Source organism: Podarcis raffonei, chromosome 1, assembly GCF_027172205.1.
Source record: "Podarcis raffonei isolate rPodRaf1 chromosome 1, rPodRaf1.pri, whole genome shotgun sequence".
Taxonomy (NCBI): Eukaryota; Metazoa; Chordata; class Lepidosauria; order Squamata; family Lacertidae; genus Podarcis; species Podarcis raffonei.
In genome coordinates this window covers 69170880-69194829 of record NC_070602.1, presented here as the reverse complement: position 1 = coordinate 69194829, position 23950 = coordinate 69170880, and the positions used below count along the sequence as shown (strand labels likewise).

The 23950-nt window shown below is 41.7% G+C and overlaps 1 protein-coding gene across 7 annotated transcripts in view; it reads right to left on the bottom strand.

The window, feature by feature from the left end:
* The window catches only part of DENND2B (DENN domain containing 2B), a 153786-nt gene that overhangs the window by 73101 nt on the left and 56735 nt on the right, over positions 1 to 23950 (bottom strand). For 6 of the 7 annotated variants that reach the window (XM_053391786.1, XM_053391748.1, XM_053391776.1 and 3 more), the window contains one exon: positions 9070 to 9174. In XM_053391786.1, coding sequence (XP_053247761.1) covers positions 9070 to 9149 — 80 coding nt within the window. In that variant the 5' untranslated portion in view covers positions 9150 to 9174. Of the gene's footprint in view, positions 1 to 9069; positions 9175 to 23950 lie in introns of those variants that run through there. The other variant, XM_053391805.1, reaches the window with a different exon arrangement.

Genomic DNA, 23950 nt, shown 5'->3' with positions numbered 1-23950 from the left:
CAGAATTCCTGTAAGTTTTAATATTAATATTACATTTCTTTCAACAGACTCTCCATTTCTGGTTCCTATAATTTACTCTTGCTTAGGGCATTAAGCAGGCACAAAGCCAACTTGGGCTGAGGTTCACTGTTACAACCACCAGTAACTGCAGATGGGTATATGTCATAAAGTTTGGGTGTCTGGAGTTACTTGTCAGTTTTTGCCTCAATTTTTCCTGACTTTGGTCAGGAAAATATTCAGATAGATAGTCTGGTTTGGTTTGGTTTGGTTTGGTTTGGTGAGAGTATTTCCCCAAGAGCAAGCTTTTTCTATCCAGCCTCACGATACAGATATTTCTGCCATGGTAATAGGACTGTGGTTTTTGTTAACCCCTCAGATTCACAAATCTAGGAGGAAGACACAGTTACTTGCTAGCAAAGGGCAACTGATGTGTACAAACTTAATTCATGGCAGAGGCAGTCATTTCTCCTGAAGAAAAGACAGCAATATTGGCAAGACTGCCATTTTCTGCAAGAAAACTAGAACTCCCTTTAACACTGATAACTTCCGGGTTAGCGCCAGCGCTGAATGGCGGATTTCTCCCGGAGCTCCGGGAGAGATCTGCTTCGCGGGTTCGGGTCTTGCTGCTCACGGCGGAGCAAGGACCCTCAAAAGTCACAGGCGCGTAGCCTGTGAACCGGAGACTCGGCGGGCACCTTTGCCCCCCCCGACGTTGTGAAATAGCCTTTTTAAAGGCTATAGACCAGCGGAGGGTGCGTGGAGCGGTGCTGAGAGTCGCTTTCACCCAGCCTGCGAAGCGAAGCCGCGTCGCCATTAGCGGAGAGCGCTGACTTCTTCCGAAGATTTTGGATTAAAAAAGAGCAACTTTCCGTGAGTAGGATTGAGTTTGCATTACAAATTGGACGCTAAAATTAAAGAATTTGGGCACCGAGACGGATAAGCACTAAAAAGGAAGTCTGCTTTCCGTCCTGCAGCAAGAGTAAAGCGAAAGACAGCTAAGCTGTAACTTTTGACAGGAGAGTTTATGAGCTAAGAAACCCAACACCAAGCAAAGAACTCCCCCCCCAAAAGGCAGGAGAGGGGGGGGGAGAAGATTTTAAAGGGATTCCCTGCCTGTTTTAAAGGAGATTGAACTGTTTACCGCTACTTATCTACCTGGGGGTCGGACTGCCGGAGGAAAGACACCGGCTAAGGACGGTCGCTACAAAAAAGGTTAGAAAGTAACTGATATACAGACTTTGGTTACCCTCAACTTGAAACATCGTATTTGGTTACATAGTAAGCTATTTGCAGGACATTATTGATTTGGATCTTTTACAAAGTAAGGGACTTGGAGGGCTTTTGCTTTTTGGAAGTGTGGAAACAATTTAAAGTTCAGGAACTGATTTTACGCCCTCTAGAGGATTTGGTCAGTTTCAGCAACCAAGTGGAATTTAAAACCTGAGAACTCTTTACTATTGACAGCTTAAGAGTGTGGGAATGACCTTGAACGAAAGACTTTGTTATGGCAGATGGTAAACAGAAAGAAGATTCACAAGAAACAACTCTGAGATCTGGTAGACAATACAAAGTGGACTCTTCTATGCAAAGAAGGGCCTCTGTATCAGGGGCCTCGGGAACTGCAGCTGTCACAAAGGCAAGAGTGAAAACAATGTCTTCGGAAGAAGCGTTTACAAAGGCCTTGGGAAAAATAAGTGATTCTTTAGAGGAATTAAAGAAGCAAGGTGCTGAAACAAATAAGAAAATTGAAGAAATCTCTGGGAAAATTGATTTGAATACAAAAAGTATAACTGACCTTGGAAATAAAGTGAACTCTAATGCAGAAGCAATTGGGAAACTATTGGAAGATTCTTCTACAACGCGAAAGATAGCGGAAGAAGCGAAGGAAATTGCCACTGCTGTTGAAGGGAAACTTCCACCGGTGTACAGGAAACTGGATGAGTATGAACTGACACTTTCTATGCAGGATATGCAACGCAAGGAGAAAAACCTGAGGATTAGACTTGTGCCGGAAAAGGAAGGAGACAACTTGGTGGATTATTTGACGAAAGAGTTTTCTGACTTCTGGAAGCAAGATTTGAAAGAAGAAGAGTTCAAAATAGAGAGTGCATTCAGGTTGGGAATAAGGCAGAAGAAGAATAGACCTAGAGATTGCTTGATAACTCTAAGATCCAAAGAAGAGAGGGATAAAATATTGAACCTGCATTACCAAACAACCCTCCGAATTGAGGATTTCCATATTGAGATCTTTAAAGACATCCCTAAAAGTATCTTGGACGCAAGAGGTCCTTATAAGGATTTGGTGACACTACTGAAGAGGAACTACATACTATTCAGGTGGGAGTTTCCCCAAGGCTTGTCTTTCAAATACAAGGGGAAGAAAAGAAGAATTAAAACAGTGAGTGACAAAGACAAGTTCCTGGGAGAACACGAAGAAGACCTACAGAAAGAGACCTATCCAGGAGAAGGACATCCTTCAAGACTAGATACGGACATAGAACCACCGACAAAGGACGAACAACAATTGGGAGCTGTAGGAGGAACTAAATAACCCCATCATGGCTTTGCAACTTCTTACTTGGAACTGTAATGGTCTAAACAACCCCCGAAAAAGGAAAAATATATTTCATGCCTTAAAGAAAGACCAATTGGACTTGATTTGTTTACAAGAGACCCATGTGACAAGAGCACATAGAAAACTGTTAATAAATAAGAGATTGGGACAAGAATTTATATCTTCAGATAAAGTAAAAAAAAGAGGAGTGGTGATCTACGTAAAGGAAAATTTGCAGCCGAAACAAATTTTTAAAGATGACCAAGGAAGATATCTGGCAATTGAAATTCAATTTCAAGGAGAAAAACTTTTGATAGTGGGGATATATGCACCAAATGAAGGGAAAGCAGAATTTTTTAAGAAGTTGCATGAGACTCTAATGGACTATATGGATTACAAATTGATTATGATGGGAGACATGAATGGAGTAGTTTCAACAAATATGGATAAAGCACAAAGACAGGTAGTTACAAAAGATGGAAGACTACCAAAAACTTTTTTTGAAATGACTGACAATATGGATTTGATTGACACTTGGAGAACAAAACACCCATTAGAGAGAGAGGGAACCTTCTTTTCTGAAGCCAAAATGACATGGACTCGGATCGACCAAATTTGGGTGACTAGCAGTATGGCGTCGAATATAAAGAAAGTGGAAATCTGCCCAAAAACTCTCTCCGACCATAACGCAGTAAAGATGGTGATGAAGCAAACAACAACTGGCTCCTTCAGATGGAGAATGAATGACACCTTATTTAGAGACGAGGAGATCTGTAAAAAGGCCCAAAAAACTCTGAAAGATTACTTCGAAATTAATCTAAGGACTAAAGTAGAAAAAAGAATAGTATGGGACGCAAGTAAAGCCGTGATGAGAGGGTTTTTGATACAACAAAATATGTTAAAGAAAAGAAAGCAAAATGAGAGGAAAGAGAAAATTTTGGAAAAGATAAAAGAAGGGGAAAGGAAATTAAGATTGAAGCCAAAATCGCAAGAGATTTTAAGAGAAATTAAATTGTATCAAACACAATATATGGAATTGATGAATCAAGAAATAGAATGGAAAATTAAACAAATGAGACAGAAGACTTTTGAATCTTCAGACAAATGTGGCAAGTTATTGGCTTGGCAAATAAAGAAGAGACAAAAACTCAACACGGTAACAAATTTAGAAGTGGAAGGAAAGAACATATGTAACCCAGTGGAAATTAGGAATTGTTTTCAGAGCTACTTTAGACAACTGTATACACAAGGGCCGCAGAATGAAACAGATATACAACAATTCCTCGAGAAAAATGGGCTGAAAAAGATTTCGCAGGAAAGTAAGACAATTTTGAACCAGGAGATATCAGCACAGGAAATAGAAGATGCCATTCAAAACATGACGTTGGGCAAATCACCTGGACCGGATGGACTGACTTCCAAATACTACAAAGTTCTGAAGGAAGGGCTTATACAACCTTTGAAGGAAGTCTGCAACGAGATCATGGAGGGGAGAAGGGCACCCGATACGTGGAGAGAGGCCTACATTACACTTATACCAAAGACAGAGACTGAAAAGACTCAACTTAAGAACTACCGACCCATCTCCTTATTAAATGTGGATTACAAAATCTTTGCTGATGTTTTAGCAAAGAGACTGAAAAGAGTTTTGATGGAGGAGATTCATGGAGACCAGGCGGGCTTTCTCCCGAAAAGGCATTTGTCGGACAATGTAAGGAATATAATTGACATTTTGGAGAAGTTGGAGGTGAATATAAACACTAAGGCTGTTTTGATATTTGTGGACGCCGAGAAAGCCTTTGACAATATTTCTTGGAGCTTCATGTTGAAGAACCTCCGGGGGATGGGGGTAGGCCAAGGGTTTGAAAATGGTATAGGTGCAATATATTCTGAACAGAAAGCAAAATTAATTGTAAATAATGTGGTTACAGAAGAGTTCAAGATAGAAAAAGGGACACGACAGGGGTGCCCTATCTCCCCATTACTTTTTATATCGGTCCTGGAGGTTTTGCTTAATATGATTAGGAGGGACCAGTTGGTTAAAGGGATTCAGGTCGGAGTTAAACAATACAAACTGAGAGCATTTGCAGATGACCTAGTACTTACATTGCAAGAGCCAGAAGCTAGCACGAAAAGAGTTTTGGAAATAATTCAAGAGTTTGGTCAATTGGCAGGATTTAAGTTAAATAAGTCAAAGACTAAGGTATTGGAGAAAAATCTAACACAGATTGAAAAAGAAAGGTTTCAGAATGAGACGGGGTTGATTGTGGTTAAAAAAGTGAAATATCTGGGTGTGAATATGACAGCTAAGAATGTGAATCTATTCAAAGACAATTATGAAAAAACTTGGACAGAAGTGAAAAAAGATCTGGAGATCTGGTCAAATCTGAAGCTTTCCTTGTTAGGTCGAATTGCAGTTATAAAAATGAATGTATTGCCAAGAATGTTGTTTTTGTTCCAAGCATTACAAATAATGGACAAAATGGATTGTTTCAAGAAGTGGCAGAAAGATATATCTAAATTTGTCTGGCAGGGCAAGAAGCCCAGAATAAAATTTAAGATATTAACAGACTCAAAGGAAAGAGGGGGGTTTGCCCTGCCAGACTTTAAATTGTACTATGAAGCGGCAGCTTTCTGCTGGTTAAAAGAATGGCTGCTTCTTGAAAACACAGACATTTTGGATTTGGAAGGATTTAATAATATTTTTGGGTGGCATGCATATTTGTGGTATGACAAGGTTAAAGCGCATAAAAGTTTCAAAAACCATATTGTCAGGAAAGCACTATTAAATGTCTGGGTTAGATATAAGGACTTGCTGGAAAATAAGACTCCAAGATGGTTATCACCAATGGAAGCTAAGGCAGTTAAAAAGCTAAATATGGAGTCGAAATGGCCAAGATATTGGGAAATCTTGGAAAAGGAAGGGGACAAACTGAGATTGCAGAGTTTTGAAAAATTAAAAGGGAAGGTGAGAGATTGGTTACATTATCATCAAATAAATGAAGTGTTTAAATTAGACAGTAAAATAGGCTTCCAGGTGGAAAAATCAAAATTAGAGACTGAACTGTTAGAATCCAGTACCAAGAATTTGTCAAAAATGTATAATCTGCTGCTGAAATGGAATACACAAGATGAAATGGTAAAATCAAGTATGATTAAATGGGCTCAGGACATTGGTCATAACATTATGTTTGCTGATTGGGAAAAGTTGTGGACCACCGGGTTGAAGTTTACGGCGTGTAACGCCTTAAGAGAAAATATAATGAAAATGATTTATAGGTGGTACATAACCCCAGTCAAGCTTGCAAAGATCTACCATTTGCCTGATAATAAATGTTGGAAATGTAAAGAAAAGGAAGGTACATTCTTTCATCTCTGGTGGACGTGCCCGAAGATTAAGGCATTCTGGGAAATGATCTATAGCGAACTGAAAAAGGTATTTAAATATACTTTCCCCAAGAAACCAGAGGCCTTTCTCTTGGGTATTGTCGGCCAGGGGGTGCTAAAGACAGATACAACTTTTTTTATGTATGCTACAACAGCAGCTAGAATACTCATTGCAAAGTACTGGAAGACACAGGATCTACCCACACTGGAAGAATGGCAGATGAAGGTGATGGACTACATGAGTTTGGCAGAAATGACGAGCAGAATCCGAAACCAGGGAAGAGAAGCGGCGGAAGAAGAATGGAAAAAGTTCAAGGACTATTTAAAGAAATACTATAAAATTAATGACAGTTAGAATGATGTTGGACTAAAATAAATGGTTACTATTAGTAATGGTTAAGACAAAAAGAATAAGGATGACTAGCATAAATTTATAGTAAAATAAGGCAAGATTCGCTGAATAATTGTAAGAATTTGGAATACAGAAACGGGAAGCAAGAGGAAGTCGAGGAAGTAAGGTTTAGAAATTGGGTTATGAAATGGTATTTGTTTTTTGTTCTATTATTGTTTGTTGTTTGTTTATGTACGTCTTGTTTCTGTTAATATAAAAAATTGTCTAATAAAAATATTATAAAAAAAAAAAACCACTGATAGTCAAAACATCACAATTCTGCCACTTGCAGACCAGAGGCTGTTTGTCTGCAGTACTTCTGGTCAAATCCCAGATTAAACGAGTAGCTAGATTTCTCAGTGTGGGTGTTTTGTACTAGTTTCTTTCTTTTCAAAATGCGTTTAGAACGAATCCCTCCAAGTGTTAAATGAAAATTAATTCAAGTGCTGCTTCTGTTGATTTAAGTCTTATTAAAAAGGAAGAAATCTTCCCAATGACTCAGGGCATGGCCTCCCAAAGGAAAGTCAGCCAAGTAGATTACATGAAGTGAAGGAGTCAGGCTGCTAGCATGACATATTGGAAGGTTTCTCTCATGAGTCTGTAACTCAGTGATGTGCCAACTCTCATGCCTATGCTTGCCTTTAAATGTATTATTCATTACTGAAATAAACCTTTAAAAATAAATGTTGGTCATAGTGAGAAGAAAAGAGATGTGGAGCTTGTCGACAGGCATGTAGAACTTACACACTTGTTTTTTCAAGATTTTTGACACTAGTGCCAAAAAAACTTCTATTGAAAATAGTGGTTCTGAACTTCTTTACTCCCAGGTCTGGACTTTCGCTTAGGAAGTCTTGGAGATTGTCCACCCTGACAATGTGCACATGTACACAAGGTGTGGTGCCATGTACATTGATGGCATAGTATACACAACAATCTTAATTATACACTGTCAGGGGCGGGGGACAGTTGATCCCACATGCTCTGAACTGACTGTTTATTATCTTCAGCGGGTGATCCTGAGTTCCAGTATGAGGAGAGAGACTTAAACGTGCTTTGGCTAAATCACATCCTATAAGAAGCTTTGAATTTTTCCAGAATCCCACAGCAGTGCCTTATTTTGAACTGGCTCCACTGGAGCCTTAAACATAGTTAAGGGAATCAGAGTCCCACTCAGCACTGTGTTTGTGTCTCCCTCGGGCTCATTCCTCCTCCCATCAACTTTTTGAGTTCCCCTATCTCTTTTTCCCCAACAGTAACTGAAGCTAGCATCACATCTGCACAGAGCTGGACACTAGCCATAGTTTTAAGTTTAAACTAGAGGTCAAAAGCAGACTTCAAATTCCATTTTTAAGTGAACAATCACTTTAGCCCAAGGCTCAGCAGCTTGCTGGGGATGGGGGATGGGGAGGGAGAACAGAATCTCTCTAGGGTACCACCACCAAGAATGTTCCTTTTGACAACTAACCTAATGTCAGAGGATACAGATACTTGGAAGAAGGCCCCATCTGACAACTAATCACACAAGCAGGTTTATGCAGAAGATACTGGAAGATCCTTTGCAGGCCCAGGACCATCATAAAGCATACTCAAGCAGCTGCTGGGGCTCATTTTTCTTTTAATTTTTTGCACTCCAGTTCCAAACTATTTCCAGATGTCATTTTGGACTTGCCCCAAATGCCCCAAAGAGTTAAGTAATCCTAGGGCATTGTAGGGAGTGAATATGACCACCGCCATGTTTTTGTGAGGAACCACCTTCTTCTCCCCTACCACCAAAAAAGAAAACACGGAAGAAGTTGCTTGGAGCTAGAAAATAAAAGGGGGAGGTGTTGATTTTTTTAAACATGGGCAGGTGTCAGAGCTGGGCAGAGGGCCCAGGAGGGCACTTTACCATAGATTGAAATTTTCACAAATGTTCAAAGGAACTCCAGGTGACGCACACCACAATGCTCAGCCACAAGGTTGCCATGTATAACAGGGACCAGATCACCTTTTCCCACAAGTAGCCAGAAGATAAAAGTCCTTCGGGTCATATATACCAATTGCAAATCCAGGAGTAGTGCCAGGTCAAGAGACACCCAAACAGTGCATTTGGCCTTTATAGGTGCCTTACTTGGTTCAGATGAAAAAGGAAGAGTTGTTTTCATCAGTATACTGACGGCAACTCACCCCAACTCTCTGGACAGCCCATATCAGCAGTTTCATGTTGATGTTAAAAAAAAACAACCATTGCTTTGCTGCTTGCAAGATCACCGAGTCAGAGCTTAGCAGTTGTATATTTACATAACATGGCCAAGGATGTGATTAGTAAGGAGACCCAGGATGACTTGCATGCCAAGGCTTCTACACACATTATCCCCTGGATCCAGTGTTGGCTCCATATGCTAAGGGGCTCTTGAACAAGATGCCCTCAAGGGGAGCCCTCCTGCCACCATCACCATCACACATTCACTTGTCCCCTCCTTCCAGGCCCAGCCTGCCCAAAAGAAGGGAAAGGGGAAGGTGGAGGCTGCTGCTCTTATTGCTGCTTGTATATTTGGAGAGTCCTGGTGAAGAGAGAGAAACAGGAAGGAAGAGAAGCAGGGCCAGGAGACTCTGGGTTCAGAAATGGGCCTCCTCCTATAAACGATACGTTTCAAAGATCTATGGGTCAAAGCATTGCTTTCTGTTGGGGTGGGAGAGCAGGAAGCAATTTGGAATCAGGCAACAAAAGCCCATAAACATGTTGCTTTCCACTTACCTATCGAGACTATCCCGAGGCACTTTACTTCCTCCAGCTCTCTTGGTGACACTGGCAATCTTGTTGGCAGTCATGGTCATTTCTGCTCTCTATAAACCTGGAAACCTGGGTAAGGGGAAATAAAATCCAAAGCAAACCCATTGAACCAGAAACTTTTTCCAACACAGCTTAATGAGAAATGTTTCTAGTGCATGGAAAAGACTGTCAAAAAAAGTTTTGAACATGTTACCTAAACATAACCACTCTTTTCAATGTTGCAAAAAGTCAAACAGCAGCTCAGGTAAGATTCAGATTTGAGTCATGTTTAGACAAGAAACTAAAACTACAGAAAAGTATGTTGGAAGAATGAAACCATTGTCCCTACTTTGCCACTTTCTCTCATTAAATTGGGACTGGGATAATTATGATAGCATTTTTTTAAAAAAGTGTCACAACTGTAATAACAAATGACAGAGCTCAGTCCTAAAGCGAAAGTTTTAAAATGAGCATTGGAAACCATGGCAGAACTCACAGACTGTGCAATGTCGTGATAGGATACAGTATATCGTAATTTATAAGACGTACAAGCCTGCCCATAAACATATCAAAGATAAGTTGATTATGGTCCTAACGCAAAGACTTGTACAATATGTAATTTTCTTCTCTCAAACCTAGCTCTCCCCAAGCTGGCGATAGAGCACAAGGTCTTCCAAGGACACCTGCATTTATCTTTCTAGACCTTCTGCAAATAACAACTAACTAAACCAAAAGATACAACCCCTTGCTGTTCTCAAAAAGTCACAATATCTTGAAGATTATTATGCTTACAAATATCTTCTTGCCCTCTGTGCTGTCTCTAATTCTTAAAGTACAAGCTGATGGGGGCAGGGACTTTCTCTTTGAGATACTGTACATACTTTTCTTGTTTACAGTGGATAGCACATGGGAACCAGATTATTGATGCAACCCTTAGGCTTCCCATAGTAAATGTAAAATAAACAGCCTGCTTAATGAAAAGTTCCACTGACAGGTTTGACCCAAATCCTCTCAGATCTACAATATTCCTCAAATTAAACTGAATCCAGATGTTTACAGCAACCACACACCTCACGTCATCTTCCTTCTCTGAAGGATGGCAAATAACACAGCATTAGCTACCAACCATGGTCCGTTTGCAGCAGGGATACAAGCACCATAAGTAAAAACTCACAAATCTACTTCAAACACAACTTTTATTATTTAATAATAAATAAATAAATAACATTTTATTTATATCCTGCCCTCTCCAGCCAAAGCCGGGCTCAGAGTGGGTAACAACATTTGAATCCCATTCTTCTAACAAGGAGCTCAGAGGAGCTTCTATTTTGAGCTTACAACAATCCTATGAGGTAGATTAGAGGGTGAGAGGCCCGCAGTCACCCACTTAGCTTTGCAGCATAGTGAGGATTCAAACATGGATCACTTCACTCAGTGCTTTTCTTTAAGGAGGGAAAAGGTGCTGGTATTGTGTATACTTGAGTACCCCCAGAAAAGGTAAAGGACCCCTGGACGGTTAAGTCCAGTTGAATTCAATTATGGGGTTGCGATGCTCATCTCCACTTTTAGGCTGAGGGAGCTCGTGTTTGTCCGCAGGCAGCTTTTCCAGGTCATGTGGCCAGCATGACTAAACCACTTCTGGCACACAGAGCACCATGACAAGTGCCAGAGAGCACAGAAACGCAGTTTACCTTCCTTCTGTACCTATTTATCTACTCATGCTGGTATGCTTTAGAGCTGCTAGGTTGGCAGGAGCTGGGACAGGGCAACAGGAGCTCACCCCGGTGTGTAGATTTGAACTGCAGACCTAATGATGGGTAAGCCCAAGAGGCTTGGTGGTTTAGACCACAGCGCCACCCACGTCCCTACCCCCAGAAAAAGGCCTTGCCCACATTGCAAGCCCAACCGTCTGGTCTATATATTCACATTTGATGTGTATATGTTTTTTTTGTGTGTGTGTATTCATTCTAAAAATGTGAGGTAGGGATGTCCCTGAGAGTAAAAAGGATTGTCAGCTTAAACAAAAAATCAAAATGATGTTGAAACTTGGCGAGTGTTCTATTGCACTCCCAGGAGACACAAAGAATAACAGATTATTGAAAACCTGCCTCTGCAGGGACAGTAGAAAGAATATGTCGCTGACAACAGCTCAAAAAAGAGGCGTTTTTTTATTTCTATGTGGTACAAGGTTTTTTGGGCACATCCATCCAAGGGAAATTTGTCTCCCCCCCCCCAGCCCAATGATGTGTCTCATGTTTCTCACTGTGTGACAAAGCAATGCCCATGCTCCTGGTTCACTGCAGCAACACAAAATAAAATGTTGGACAAATATGCCTGGAAAAGACATGTACCTCTCTTGCTTGGGCAGCTCCAGGCCAAAAGTGGAAATCCAGGTATGACAGCTACATGTGGCTTGCACTGACCTTGCAATGTTCTTATTCATTGTGTAGGCTGAGGACCAGTTTGGACTGAAGAAGCATCCTGCACTGGTCCTGCAACCATCCAGTCAACCATATGGTCAGTGGATCTATATGTTGGTGCTGACCGTTAAAGCACTAAACAGCTTCAGCCCTGTATACCTGAAGGAGTGTTTCCATCCCTGTTGTTCAGCTCAGACACTGAGGTCCAGTTCAGAGGGCCTTCTGGCGGTTTCGTTACTGCAAGAAGTAAAATTACAGGGAACCAGGCAGAGGGCTTTCTCAGTAGTGGCACCCATCCTGTGGAACGCCCTTCCATCAGGTGTCAAACAGGTAATCTACACAACTTTCCAAACACATCACAAGGCAGTCCTGCATTGGGAAATATATAATGCTTGATATTTTGCTGTGCTTAATGCTTTAGTTGTTGGAAGCTGCCCAGAGTGGCTGGGGCAACCCAGTCAGATGGGTGGCATAAATTATTATTATTATTATTATTATTATTATTATTATTATTATTATTCTGAAATCATATGTGCATCTGCAATCTGTAAATAAGGTCTAATTCATACAGTATGTCGCAACTGCAGTGTGTCATCTACACCCAAAATTGGTTCCTGTTACTCGCCCTCCATGACACATCAACAGCAAGGACACATGCCAATCACATAGATCACACAGTTGCATGAGCACTTTCTCCAGCAGCACCAGTGTTCCCAAAGGATGCGCCATCTGTGCAACTGGACATGGAAATATTACTTATGTAGCCTGAAGCCCAACCATTTTCAGTACCATCATGTAGGTCTGTGAAACTGCCTTAGGAATTCATATCTAAAATATGGCCTATAAATCTAGTAAATAAATAAATGACTCCTCTCCACACAAGAGAAATAAAAATTGGATACTTGAAGAAGGAATGGAATCATTTTAGACACACTCTGTCTGGAAAGAATTAGAGATCAAAGGGGAAAAGAACATGACTGAAAATTGCTAAAGCTGTCAAACAAATTGGTTTTAGTTGATTTATCTTCTGCAGTACAAATTATATTTTGAGAGTAGTTAACAAGTTTTTTTTATCAAAGAACCACTTACTTTCTGTTTCAGAAATGATCAAGGGGTTTTCCTAGATCATTTATCTATCTACACTAAACATCAGAAATGATCTGCCTGATTCACACAAGGGAAAAGGGAAATAGTTCAAACCTCAATTAATGAACTGAACAATCATTTCAGCCCCAGCAATCACATCCTGTGCATCCCGCTCATTGTTTGCTATGATCCCTTTGTGTTTGGGCAAGGGAGATGCTTAGCACAACACTCTTGCAAGCAAGACAAAGATCAGAGATCCACTGCAAAGACACAAACCACCAGCCCTGGATGCAGAACTGACATCGGCAGGGGCACAAAGCAGGCATCCTGTGGCAATCAGCACATGCAGGCATAGCCCACACTCACAGCAGTAGCAACCACAGGAAGACTGGTTGCAGTTCATGCAACAGAACAAAGTGACCTGTCTGGATGGATAGAAGAATCTGGCTACACCACCCAGCACAGGTGTTCATTACCAAGTTAATCAATTCATGCAGCTGCACCAGTACCCTTTAGCAACCACCAGGGACAAATTACATCACTGAGCCTTTGGTAGCATTTAAACGAAATCCTTGCAAAGCCTTGAGCCTTTGGCCAGCCTATGGTGACCCCATTCCAGCCTGAGCAGCAACTGTGACTCCGGCTGAGATAAGCAGGGGCCAGATCAGAAGCAGCAGCAGCAGCAGCAAAGACCAGACCAAGGATGAGGAATCTGTGGCGTTTCCAGTTGTTGTTCAACTCCTATCAGTCCCAGCCTGCATGGCCGACGGTAAAGGACAATGGGAGCTGCTATCCGACAACATCTAGAGGGCCCCATATTTCTCAGCCCTGGCCTAGATCCAGCCACATGCCCGGACACTGTGTCTAAGCCAGAGTCTGAACAGGGATCTCCAAAGATCATCTGAGATGTCTAAGGGGGGGTGGGGTCACACTCTCTATCACCAGTGCTGGTAGTGAGCCATGAGGGAAGGAGGCAGAGCAATAGGCTCCAAGTCAGGAGAGGGCCCTTTAAGCTCACCACACTCCAGGAAAGAGTTGGGCCTCAGGAGTGGTAATTTGAGCTGACTGAGTAGCATAAAATGTCTCATTTGGACCTTTTATGAATTTCAGTTGCTTAGCTGAGACTCTTATGAGGTTATGCAATTCTAGCCTGTCTTGTTGCGAAACTTCCACCTGAGCTCCAGATAGATATAGCTCAAACTAAGTGTCCTCTGCTACTCCCTCCACCCCCCCCCCACTAAGACCAAGTGTGGCAGAAATGGACTGTTATGTTATTATAAAACTATAAATCTTGAATGTAGGTGTGTTTGGGGAGTTAATGGGTTAATTTGTAGATTTTTGCCACTAATTAGAAGTTGGTAGAATAACTGAGGATGGTACTGCAGTTGGGAATTAAGACCCTCATACTTCCTTCAATTTGCTGATTAGCACTCATGTAGCCAGATCAGGGAACCGGATGAAAGGATGAACAGATCAAGATATGAGCTCAGGAGACATAGAAAACACAAGTCTACTCTAGGGATTGTCTAGTGTGGGGAGAGATGCAAGTGTTTAAACTTACATTTATTTGCTATAGTTTATTACCCACACCAGGAATGTTTTGTTGCTTGTAAACATTCTTAAATTAGAACCTTTTTTTCTTATAAACTACACCCCCTCCCCATTTGTAAACTTCCAGTATTGTTACAGAAAACCTTGTGGTCTCTGTTATTTTTATTAAAAAACACACACACCCCATGTCTAAGCCAAGTTCTACACTACTTCAAAGTGTTCTCAAGGAGACACGGGAGAGTTTTAGACTGGTTGGTGAAAGACAACCTTGTAGAAAAATAAAATCTTTCAACTGGTGGCAGCAAAGATCTAAAGGGAAGGGTGGGCGAAAAGAAGGGGGCATTGTGTTTGGCTGGGAAGTCCCCTCTCCACACAATTCAGGAGCCAGGGAAGCGGGAGTACCAAACCACCAAGTAACTTACTTACCTTTGACCAGGGCATGGAACACAGCAACTTTTCCCCAAAGGGATGGGACAGGAACCACCAGTCCCAGGATCCCTGGCAGGTAACTGATGCCATGCATGCCATTTCTGCTAAGGTGAAGGTCCAGTGGGAAAAGATTCTCTTCCAGAGCCTGCAGAATGTCTGCCCTTGCAAACACACACACACACACACACACACACACACACACTGCAAAGGGAAGGGAAAGTGCCAGCCCTCACAAGACTAAGGCAAACCTCAATCCTGTTTGCAAGCACTCAACAAGGTGCTCACTTTTGTGAATGCTCACAGCATTTCAAGTTCAAGCCAAGACTATGCCATGAAGACCATGCAGAATGGCTTATTGTCTAACTTCTTTGCACAATTCCCCTTTTTGCAACTTCTCCACATAGTGGCTAAGAGGTACTTTGGCAGGCCTGGAAATTGTGTTTCATTGGGTATCGATACACAAGCCCCAAAGCACCAAATACAAGGTATTCCCAGAAGCAGTATTAAGGCCCTAGCGTGTGCTTGGAATTCTGCTTGGAAATTAACAGGCACAGTCTAGATTTCTCAAGCTGACAGCACAACTACCATGTAGAATCACAGAATCATAAAATTGTAGAGTTGAAAGGGACCCAGAGGATCATTTATTCCAACCCCCTGCAATGCGGGATCGAACCTGCAGCCTTGGCGTTATCAGCATCACACTCTAACCAACTGAGCTATGTAGGAAATGTTAAGCTAAACCAACCCATGCAAAAGTCTGAGCATGCAATTTTAAAATATGCCTTGTGCGCATTGGATCAGTCTGCCTGTAGCATGAGGCAATGGGGCAACGAGGGTCGGCAATTCCATATAAAGAAATTATGCTCATGCACATTGATACCAAGAAGACAAAATGGGGTTCAGCTCTCAATATGATGCACCTTCATAAAAGGTTTGAGATTTACTGGTTTAAAGCTAACAACGTTTCTACATCTTGCAGGTTCCATTCTGGAAGAAATGTATTCATTACATTTCCGGGAGGGCGGGAAGGGGGAGGTTAAAACCATTCCATTTTAGATCCATTTTTTAATTAAATTAAAAGAAAAAATCATATTGAGAACACTTGAGATGACTCCACAGGGAGATATTAAGTAGAACAAAACACAAGAGAGGCTACAAGCCTCCATCAAGAAATTTGCTGCTTCATGAATACATTAAATAATCAAATTTCATAACCTGCTAAAGTTACTATTTTTGCATTAAAGTGTAATCATTTCCCAGTGCCTCTATGAATTCTCAGATGGCCATTTTTTTTTTAATAAGCTGGTTTTCAATAAAAGAAAAAACTAAGCAGGGGAGTTTTGAGAAATGTACAAAAAATGTTGCTGGCAAGTTTTCCCTGTTGAAAATACAATACAAATGTTACAGCAGCATTTTACTGTGAATAATTTGCACAGCTCTAACCCTAGGCCTGGAATGCACAGCTGCATTAAACCTCATGGTTCTTGGGCTAACAGAAGCATTATCCAGGGCTTGTCCCTACCCTATGAGCTTGCTTTTGCATGAGTTCAAATAAATTCTTTAAAGCACAGCCAACTCCAGCTGCAGCCTCCAAGCTCTGGTCAGTTCTCATTCTTCATGCAACAAATGAAACCAACTTCATCAAAATAACTCAATCAAAAAGGTATCCAAACTTCAGAAAAACGTGCCTGCAATTTTGGATCTCTACCAAAGCCAGAACTTGGATAAACGGCCCCCTCCCCGTGTCTTCAGATGTTCTTTGCCTTCCCATTTTCTGTCTTACCATTTGGGGCTCTTTCTGAGAAAAGGATGGGGAGGATACATTTTTAATGTAAAATAATGAAATGGCACCTTTCAACTCATACCCTTATGCCACTAAGTTGCGTTACTTCATTTACCAAAGTTTCAATCACATTTTTGCCAGCTAGCTTTACTTGAATAATGCCAATATCAAAGAGTCCATGATGTCCAACATCTTGCACGCTCAACATGTCAATTGTAAATAAAGATCTCATATGCCTGCTTTGTGGCTTCCAAACAATTTGAATAAATGTGCTTTGCAGGAGGGCGGGATTGAATGGTGTGGTGGGGGGGGAGTAATAGCAGGGTATTAAAGGATGAGGTGAGGGGCTTTGGGGCACTCCCTTCTCCCCAGTGCTGCCTTTCCTTCCCATGAAATTTCGTGTGCCTTTTTTAGTTCACAGTAATGAAAACCTGAAAATATGTTTGAGCATGCCTATGTGGAAAACCGAAAAATAGCTTGAAGTCACACATACAACCTAGAATGGACAAGTACTTTGACAGCACTACCTAATGCCTTCTGCTGAACCCTCTCAACCCAGCAGACCCATCTGTCACAAGGGCTTGGGTGCAGTCAGTTTCTGAAGCTTCAGAGTGATTCCAATAAACATTTCTTTACACCTCATCAGCTGAAGTGGTGACTAGGGAGGTCTCATTTCCATCCGTTAAAGCCAGAAGTCCTGCAATCAATAGCTACAAAGGTTCCAAAGACTGGAGATTACATTTACTTCAGGGTGTTCTCCCCTTTTGCAGAGTTTTATCTGATTTTGGAAGTAAATTGATAAAAACTATTACTTTTCTGGCAGCTTACATAAAGTGCGCTTTCATTTGTTATTTACTTAGTCTCTGTATGGAATCTATTAACATAGTTAATGCCCAGAAATATTATCTAAAGCTTTGGCGTTGACTTGGCAAATCGATAGACGCATACAAACTCAAGGTACTGCATAGCAAGGGCTACTTCACTACAAAACCTTCCCCCTGTTGCATAAAGGGCACACTGAGGAATAGCTATATAAATATAACCCAGCCCATTTGAAATATTTTCCTAAGGAGCAGTTTTCTGTGTCACTTCTTTATAGTACTGGAATACTATTGGGAATACTGTACCGGACAATGAAACACTAATGAGAGAGAAGGAAGTATGGAATAGGTGCCTCTGGAAAGGGCTTGGTTTTTCCCCAGGTATGCCAAATGACCATTCTGTGATCTTTCCACACATGCTCCGACTGGGGGGAAAGGCAAATATCAGCAGTGGTGGGGCGAGGGATCTTAAAATTCAGCTGTGCCCTGTGCAATGTGAAAATTTGGCACCCCTGCCTCTTGCGCTGCATTCTAAATCATAGTTGAAGTGCCCCTGAGGTTCCAAGCCCAGGGCAACCAAACCAGTCGTGCAGTATTCAAAATTAGCCAGGTGCTTTTGACCGCTTGTGACCAAGTGAAGATGCCTGGGTGCCAGGATGGCACCTGACATCTCTGCCATCTGGGGATCATTGTATCTGGACTTTTTCACACACTAATACCCCATCCTGTAGAATTCTAATTTTTCTGCACAATCGGAATGAATTTCTGGAGCCAAATTGCTTTTTCTGTGCAGCCTGAGCAGGAGCAGTCACCATTAAGAAAAAGAGGTTGGAATAGGCAAAAATGGCAACTAGACATTCTCTTTTGGCGACTGCAGCAATGGTTTAAGGAGCCTAGTTTAAATATCTGAGTTTCTAACACAGCAGTCACGCTCCCCTAAATCCGCTTCTGATATCAACAACCACTTAGCCTTCACACAATGATCTAATATATAACCAATTACCTGGGGAAGTAGGGGGCTCCCTCCCTCCTAAGATCTTCAGGCAGGGACCAAAGCAATAATCTGAGGGAAATGATTTAGCTCTGGATTTGCTGAATCAAACAATGTGTTTGACCAGATGGCCTACAAAACCCCTCCCAATTCTATGATTGTGTATGTGGGCACAGTGACAATCATGTCTTCTTCATCTCCTATCTCTCCTTTCAAAGAGGAAAGTTGAGGTAGCCCAAGCCATGATCATGAGGAGAATCTGTTACAAACTGTTAATACCCAGTGCATCTCCCCTCACAACCCCTTTCCCCATAAACATAAAAAGCACTGGTGACGATGCGCAGAATATAAAGCCATTTAATGGCGAAAACACCATATAAAGCACTTGATTGTTTACAGGAAGCTGTTGGTGCAGCTCCAAATCGACTGGGCTATGTTGCTATGATGAGCGTTCAGAAGGAGGGGGGACTCTGCATTCCTCTTGTCAACTATTTCCTGAAAATGCTCTGCAGCAAAATCTAGGCTTTCTCCAGCGCTATGCTGAAGACAGGCAGTTGCCTCTCCAATTGTGACTTTTATTTCACAGATGACAGAAAAACCAGCACTAAAACTGTTAGTTTTATTATTTGAAAAGTGATGTAAGGTAACGGTACCCCTGCCCGTACGGGCCAGTCGTGTCCGACTCTAGGGTTGTGCGCCCATCTCACTTAAGAGGCCTGGGGCCAGCGCTGTCCGGAGACACTTCCGGGTCACGTGGCCAGCGTGACGAAGCTGCTTTGGCGACCCAGCACCAGCGCAGCACACGGAAACGCCATTTGCCTTCCCGCTATAAAGCGGTACCTATTTATCTACTTGCACTTAAGGGTGCTTTCGAACTGCTAGGTGGGCAGGAGCTGGGACCGAAAGACGGGAGCTCACCCCGCCACGGGGATTCGAACCGCTGACCATACAATCGGCAAGTCCTAGGCACTGAGGTTTTACCCACAGCGCCACCCGCGTCCCTTCTGTTAGTTACTGTTAGTTTTATTGTTTGAAAAGTGATATAATATGATCCAAATGGCAACTAAGCCAGAATTTTCACATGGTCTCAGCAACTTCAGATGGAACTCTGACTCTACCAGTTTCATAAAATGCTATACATAAAAGTCTGACGCAATCACAAAGCCAAATTTGTCCAGGTAGTCAAGCTGCATAATAAGCATGATGCGATTTTTGTTTGTTGTTTTTAATTGCAGGCTACAGGTAGCAGGAATCCTCCAAGACTGTTGTGGAAAATTTTTAATGAGAATTAACTCTTCTCAAACTTGTACCACCCTCTTGTATCCCAGTCTAACCTCAGCCAAGAGAACACATGAGAGAACTGGGATTCATATATATATATATATATATGGGGGGGGGGTAATTTGGCCAGAAATGAGAGAAATCCACAGATTATATGGTTTGCTACTTCCAAATTTCAAACTTCAAGGCACAAGGGGTCAACCAGTAGGCTGCTTATTTTTTGCAACATTCCTTTCAGAAAGACTTGTAAATGAAATAACAAACAGTATCCAGCAAAGTAGTACCCTTAGCACATGACTTCTGGCTAAGCCATGGAACTTGTCTTTCTTCTCCCCACATGCCCCTGTTTGTTTTGGGTTCTCCCCAACCCTCCAGAACAGATTTGGGAAGGAACAAGGGGCTCATAAACTGAGGAGACAGAGGGGAAGTTCTGTTACACAAACGGAAAACGTTATGCCAACGGAGCTACTTCATTGGCTACAACCCAATGGGCCTGGACTCAACTAAACAGCTGTGCTAGTGTGACTGAATGCAACAAGTCCCCCTAGAGCAACAGGGCTTTCCCTGCCATGCACCTCCTCCATGCCCCCCTAAATAAACCCTGGTAAGATTGAGAGAACCCCCATTGAGAGAACAGGCGAAGGGGAGATGGGAAATCATTCCATCTGGCAAGCTGAACAATCATAATAGCATAATGCCAAATTCTGCCCAATGTGATTATTTTTGTTAATTCCAGATATGCTGGCTTCTAGGTAAGCTAACAAAAACAAATTATTAATATCCTAAAATATATATACTTTTATCACAATGCGGTAAAAAAAATACTGGGTTTTTTTACATGGTGTCAGTAACCTCTATTTAGGAAAACAAATATCTGCCACAATGCTTATAACTTCACACACACACACTTCAATTATGATGGTATAACAGTGATATTTGTTGTAAAGATATACTCATTTAAGTATGTCTCTCTATACATGCAGTCCTTTATAAACTCCGTTCCAAGAAGCCAACCCCAAACATGCTCAACTTTGTCTGGGATTCCTAGACGTCTGAGTAGAACCATTTGCCTAAGCTAGAATTCAGCACCTGAGGATCCTCTATGAGAGAATAATTGGCTTGGCAAGGAGAGCTGCTCTCCACAATCAGAATTTCTGGGATTGAGGGAGACTCCACTTTTTTGTTTTGTTTTTCAAACCAAGCCTAGAACAATATTATGAGAGAAAACTTGCCAAGACTTATCCAGAATAATATGGATTGTTCCAGCAATTTACAGCTAAAAGGATAGGATTACTGGGCAGCTCCTAAACATAGATAGATAGATGATAGATAGATAGATAGATAGATAGATAGATAGATAGATAGATAGATGATAGATAGATAGATAGATAGATAGATAGATAGATAGATAGATAGATGATAGATAGATAGATAGATAGATATAGATAGATGATAGATAGATAGATAGATATAGATAGATGATAGATAGATAGATAGATAGATGATAGATAAATAGATAGATAGATAGATGATAGATGATAGATAGCTTTCACTGGGGGCTAATTAAGATAATGTGGGATTGGCTGACAATTAATCCAATGACCACCTTTCTTTAAAACTCAGCAGAATTCAATGGCACAGAACTCAAAGTCAAACTAGACATGATGTTAAATACAGATCTGTATTTAGCAAGCATGTTTCTAGCAGGGAGGCAAGTGGAAGCTAGTAATTGTGAGGACTGAAGCAAGTGGAGATGTGGAATTTAACACTTTTCCTCCATTGTTGTGGTATTGCTGAAATCACTCCTCCACAGCTGCTATATGCATCACACACACACAAGCCAAGGGGGGGAAACAAGCAAAACCACACATAAAATCCTGCCTCATAAAACTATTAAAAGGGGGGTGAGCCCTCACTGCACCCCGAAGACATGACTCAAAGAGGCAATTCCCTTGGGAGGCTGCCCCCAGTGGCCGCACAGCCTGCTATCTCCAGCAGGTGTACCTTATATCCTACCCTTCCCCAGCACCACTGCATGGTGTGCTGGTTTGGGGAGTGTCCTGAGCAGCTGCAGCCACTCAGGCAGATGGCATATAGCCTCTGCAGGGCCTAGTCCTGATGTTAAATGTCTCATTGAACAGCAGCCTCTTGGAGACAGCAGCTTTTGCAGGGAGCTAGGGGGCCTGAAGTTAAACTCTATTTCTCTCCATACTCCCCCTCTCTCAGCTAGCTGCCTCCCTTCTCTCACCTCCTTTGCTAGCCCTACCTTGCTCTTTTAGCTTCTCTTAATCATTTGCTTCCCTGAGCCATCCTTGTCTGCCTGAGGGTCCCACCCCAATTTTCACACATCTAGCAAAGCAGATGTTATCAATCTGCTGCTATGCAGTCCTACATTTGTTGCCAAAGTGCCACATTTAAGACCCACGTTGTCCTCGTAACTCAAATGCCGTTAAAATAATAGCAGGTTACAATAACTACCATCTCCTATTTGTTATTAAGAAGAGCTGACAAAACTTGACTGCAAGGCACAAGATATAATTAGTGGTTCAAAACTATGACCTCACTATAAATGTATAGGCAGAAAAAGGGTCTTCTCAGTGGTGGCACCTGAAACAAAGCACCTACTTTACTGGCTTTTCAGTGATGGGTAAAGAGTTTTACTCTCCTGAACTTTTAGCAGATAATATTTTATGCCCTTACTTATATTGCTGCTGATTGCTTTACTGTATTTAATTTCCTATTGATATGTTTTAATTAAATGTTTTAACTATTGTTTTTACCTTGCTTGGAAGTTTGCTTTTACTGTAAGACAGGATAGAAAGAATTTAAATGCATTCTGGTTTCTATGTAGTTTGCTTCCCACACTCCTGCTACACACACTTATGCACTCCCATGACACAATAAGCCAAACTATGGCTTATTTATTGGGACTGGGTGAACATGCATGCTCCCAGAGAGGAGCTTTCAAACGTTGTGCTTCTCCCTGCTCTTGCACTATGCTGAGTTAAGCTTGTCCTCCTTTTCAAGTCACTACCAGCAGCAACCTCTGCGTCCTCCTCATTTGACACAGCAACTGCTGCCCCAGCCTCAAACCAGTCAGAATTGCAGGGGTCAGAGGACTCTCCTTGCTCATCATGAGCTGCAACCAAGGTTTGTAGCCAAATACTGTACCCTTCCTTAATGAGTTCTGAGACTGCTTGAGCTTGCCTTCATCTGTTTGCTGTTTGCTTCTCTTCGACAGCAAGGGATCGTTCACAGTGCTTGCCATATATGGATCTCTTTAACTCTTCAAACTCTTTTGGAAGCATTGCAAGTCCATCCTGTTTTGGATTATGTACAACATTGTACTTGCATGTAATTCTGCAATCATTGTAAACTAATCCATCAAGTTTAACAGATCACTAAATCAAATCCACCAAGCTTTACTCTTTAAAAAAGTGCTGACGTCTCTTAAACTATATCCTGTCTCAAGACTAAAAAGTTAGATTGATATCAGTAATCACAAAGAATTTAATAATATATGGGTGACATCCAATATTACTTAAGCATCTCAAGTCCATTTATTCCAGTGGGTCTACTTTGAATATGACTTAGTTGGATATCACCCATATAAATGTCCAGGCTCTGGCATCGCTCAACTGGAAAGTATTATTGCTTCAAAAGAAAGGGCTAACTGAGAGCCTTGAACCGCATTCTGTATAGAAATGCTTCTTCCTATATACCCAATTGCCAATAAACCCTTAATACATTTTCCACCATGTAGATTTGGATGAAAACAGTATCTAATTTTTCAAAGAGCTCATCTGCTCCTGTTCCTTGTTCCCCTCTAGAATTGTAATCCTCTCACTGTGACATGAAAGACATTTTGCACAATGGCCAATTGTTTGTGATATCACAAACCCAGGATTATGATTTCAAAAAAAGACTGAACAACCAGAGCAGCTGAGTGCTTAAAGAGCAAAGAGACTCTTTTCATGCAAATGTCCTGATTAATAAACAACAAAAGGAAGCACGAACAAAAAAACAGACATACAACCAAAGGGGCATTTTATAATGAAGCCTTAGATTAGCAGTACCCGGAGGTCCAGCGGTCCGCCAACCCCGTGGCCAGAGGGGAAAAACAATTCCAGAGACTTCTTGGTCAGAGAAAAGAGATTTATTGAGATCTGCGCAGAGGCAGCCAGTGGAGTCCTCTCCAAAGACTGGCTACGCCCAATTTCACATTTGCAAACTTTCTTATACCTTGAAAACACCCTTCCCTCCCCCAAGCTTCCCCAAAACCTTCTCCAATCAGCTGGCAAGTTTTAGCTTACTTCCTTATATGGCATATGGCTATCTAAACGCCCCTTCTTCCCTTGTTCGTGTGTTCTTCTCTTGCGTTACTGCATCAGAGAGCATGTGCAGAGAGTACTGCAGTTTCTACTTAGCTGAGAGAAAAAACAGGAAATGGGCTTCCCTGCTAGCCAGCAGAAAGAGGAAGCTGGCCTCTTCCCTGCCAGCCGCT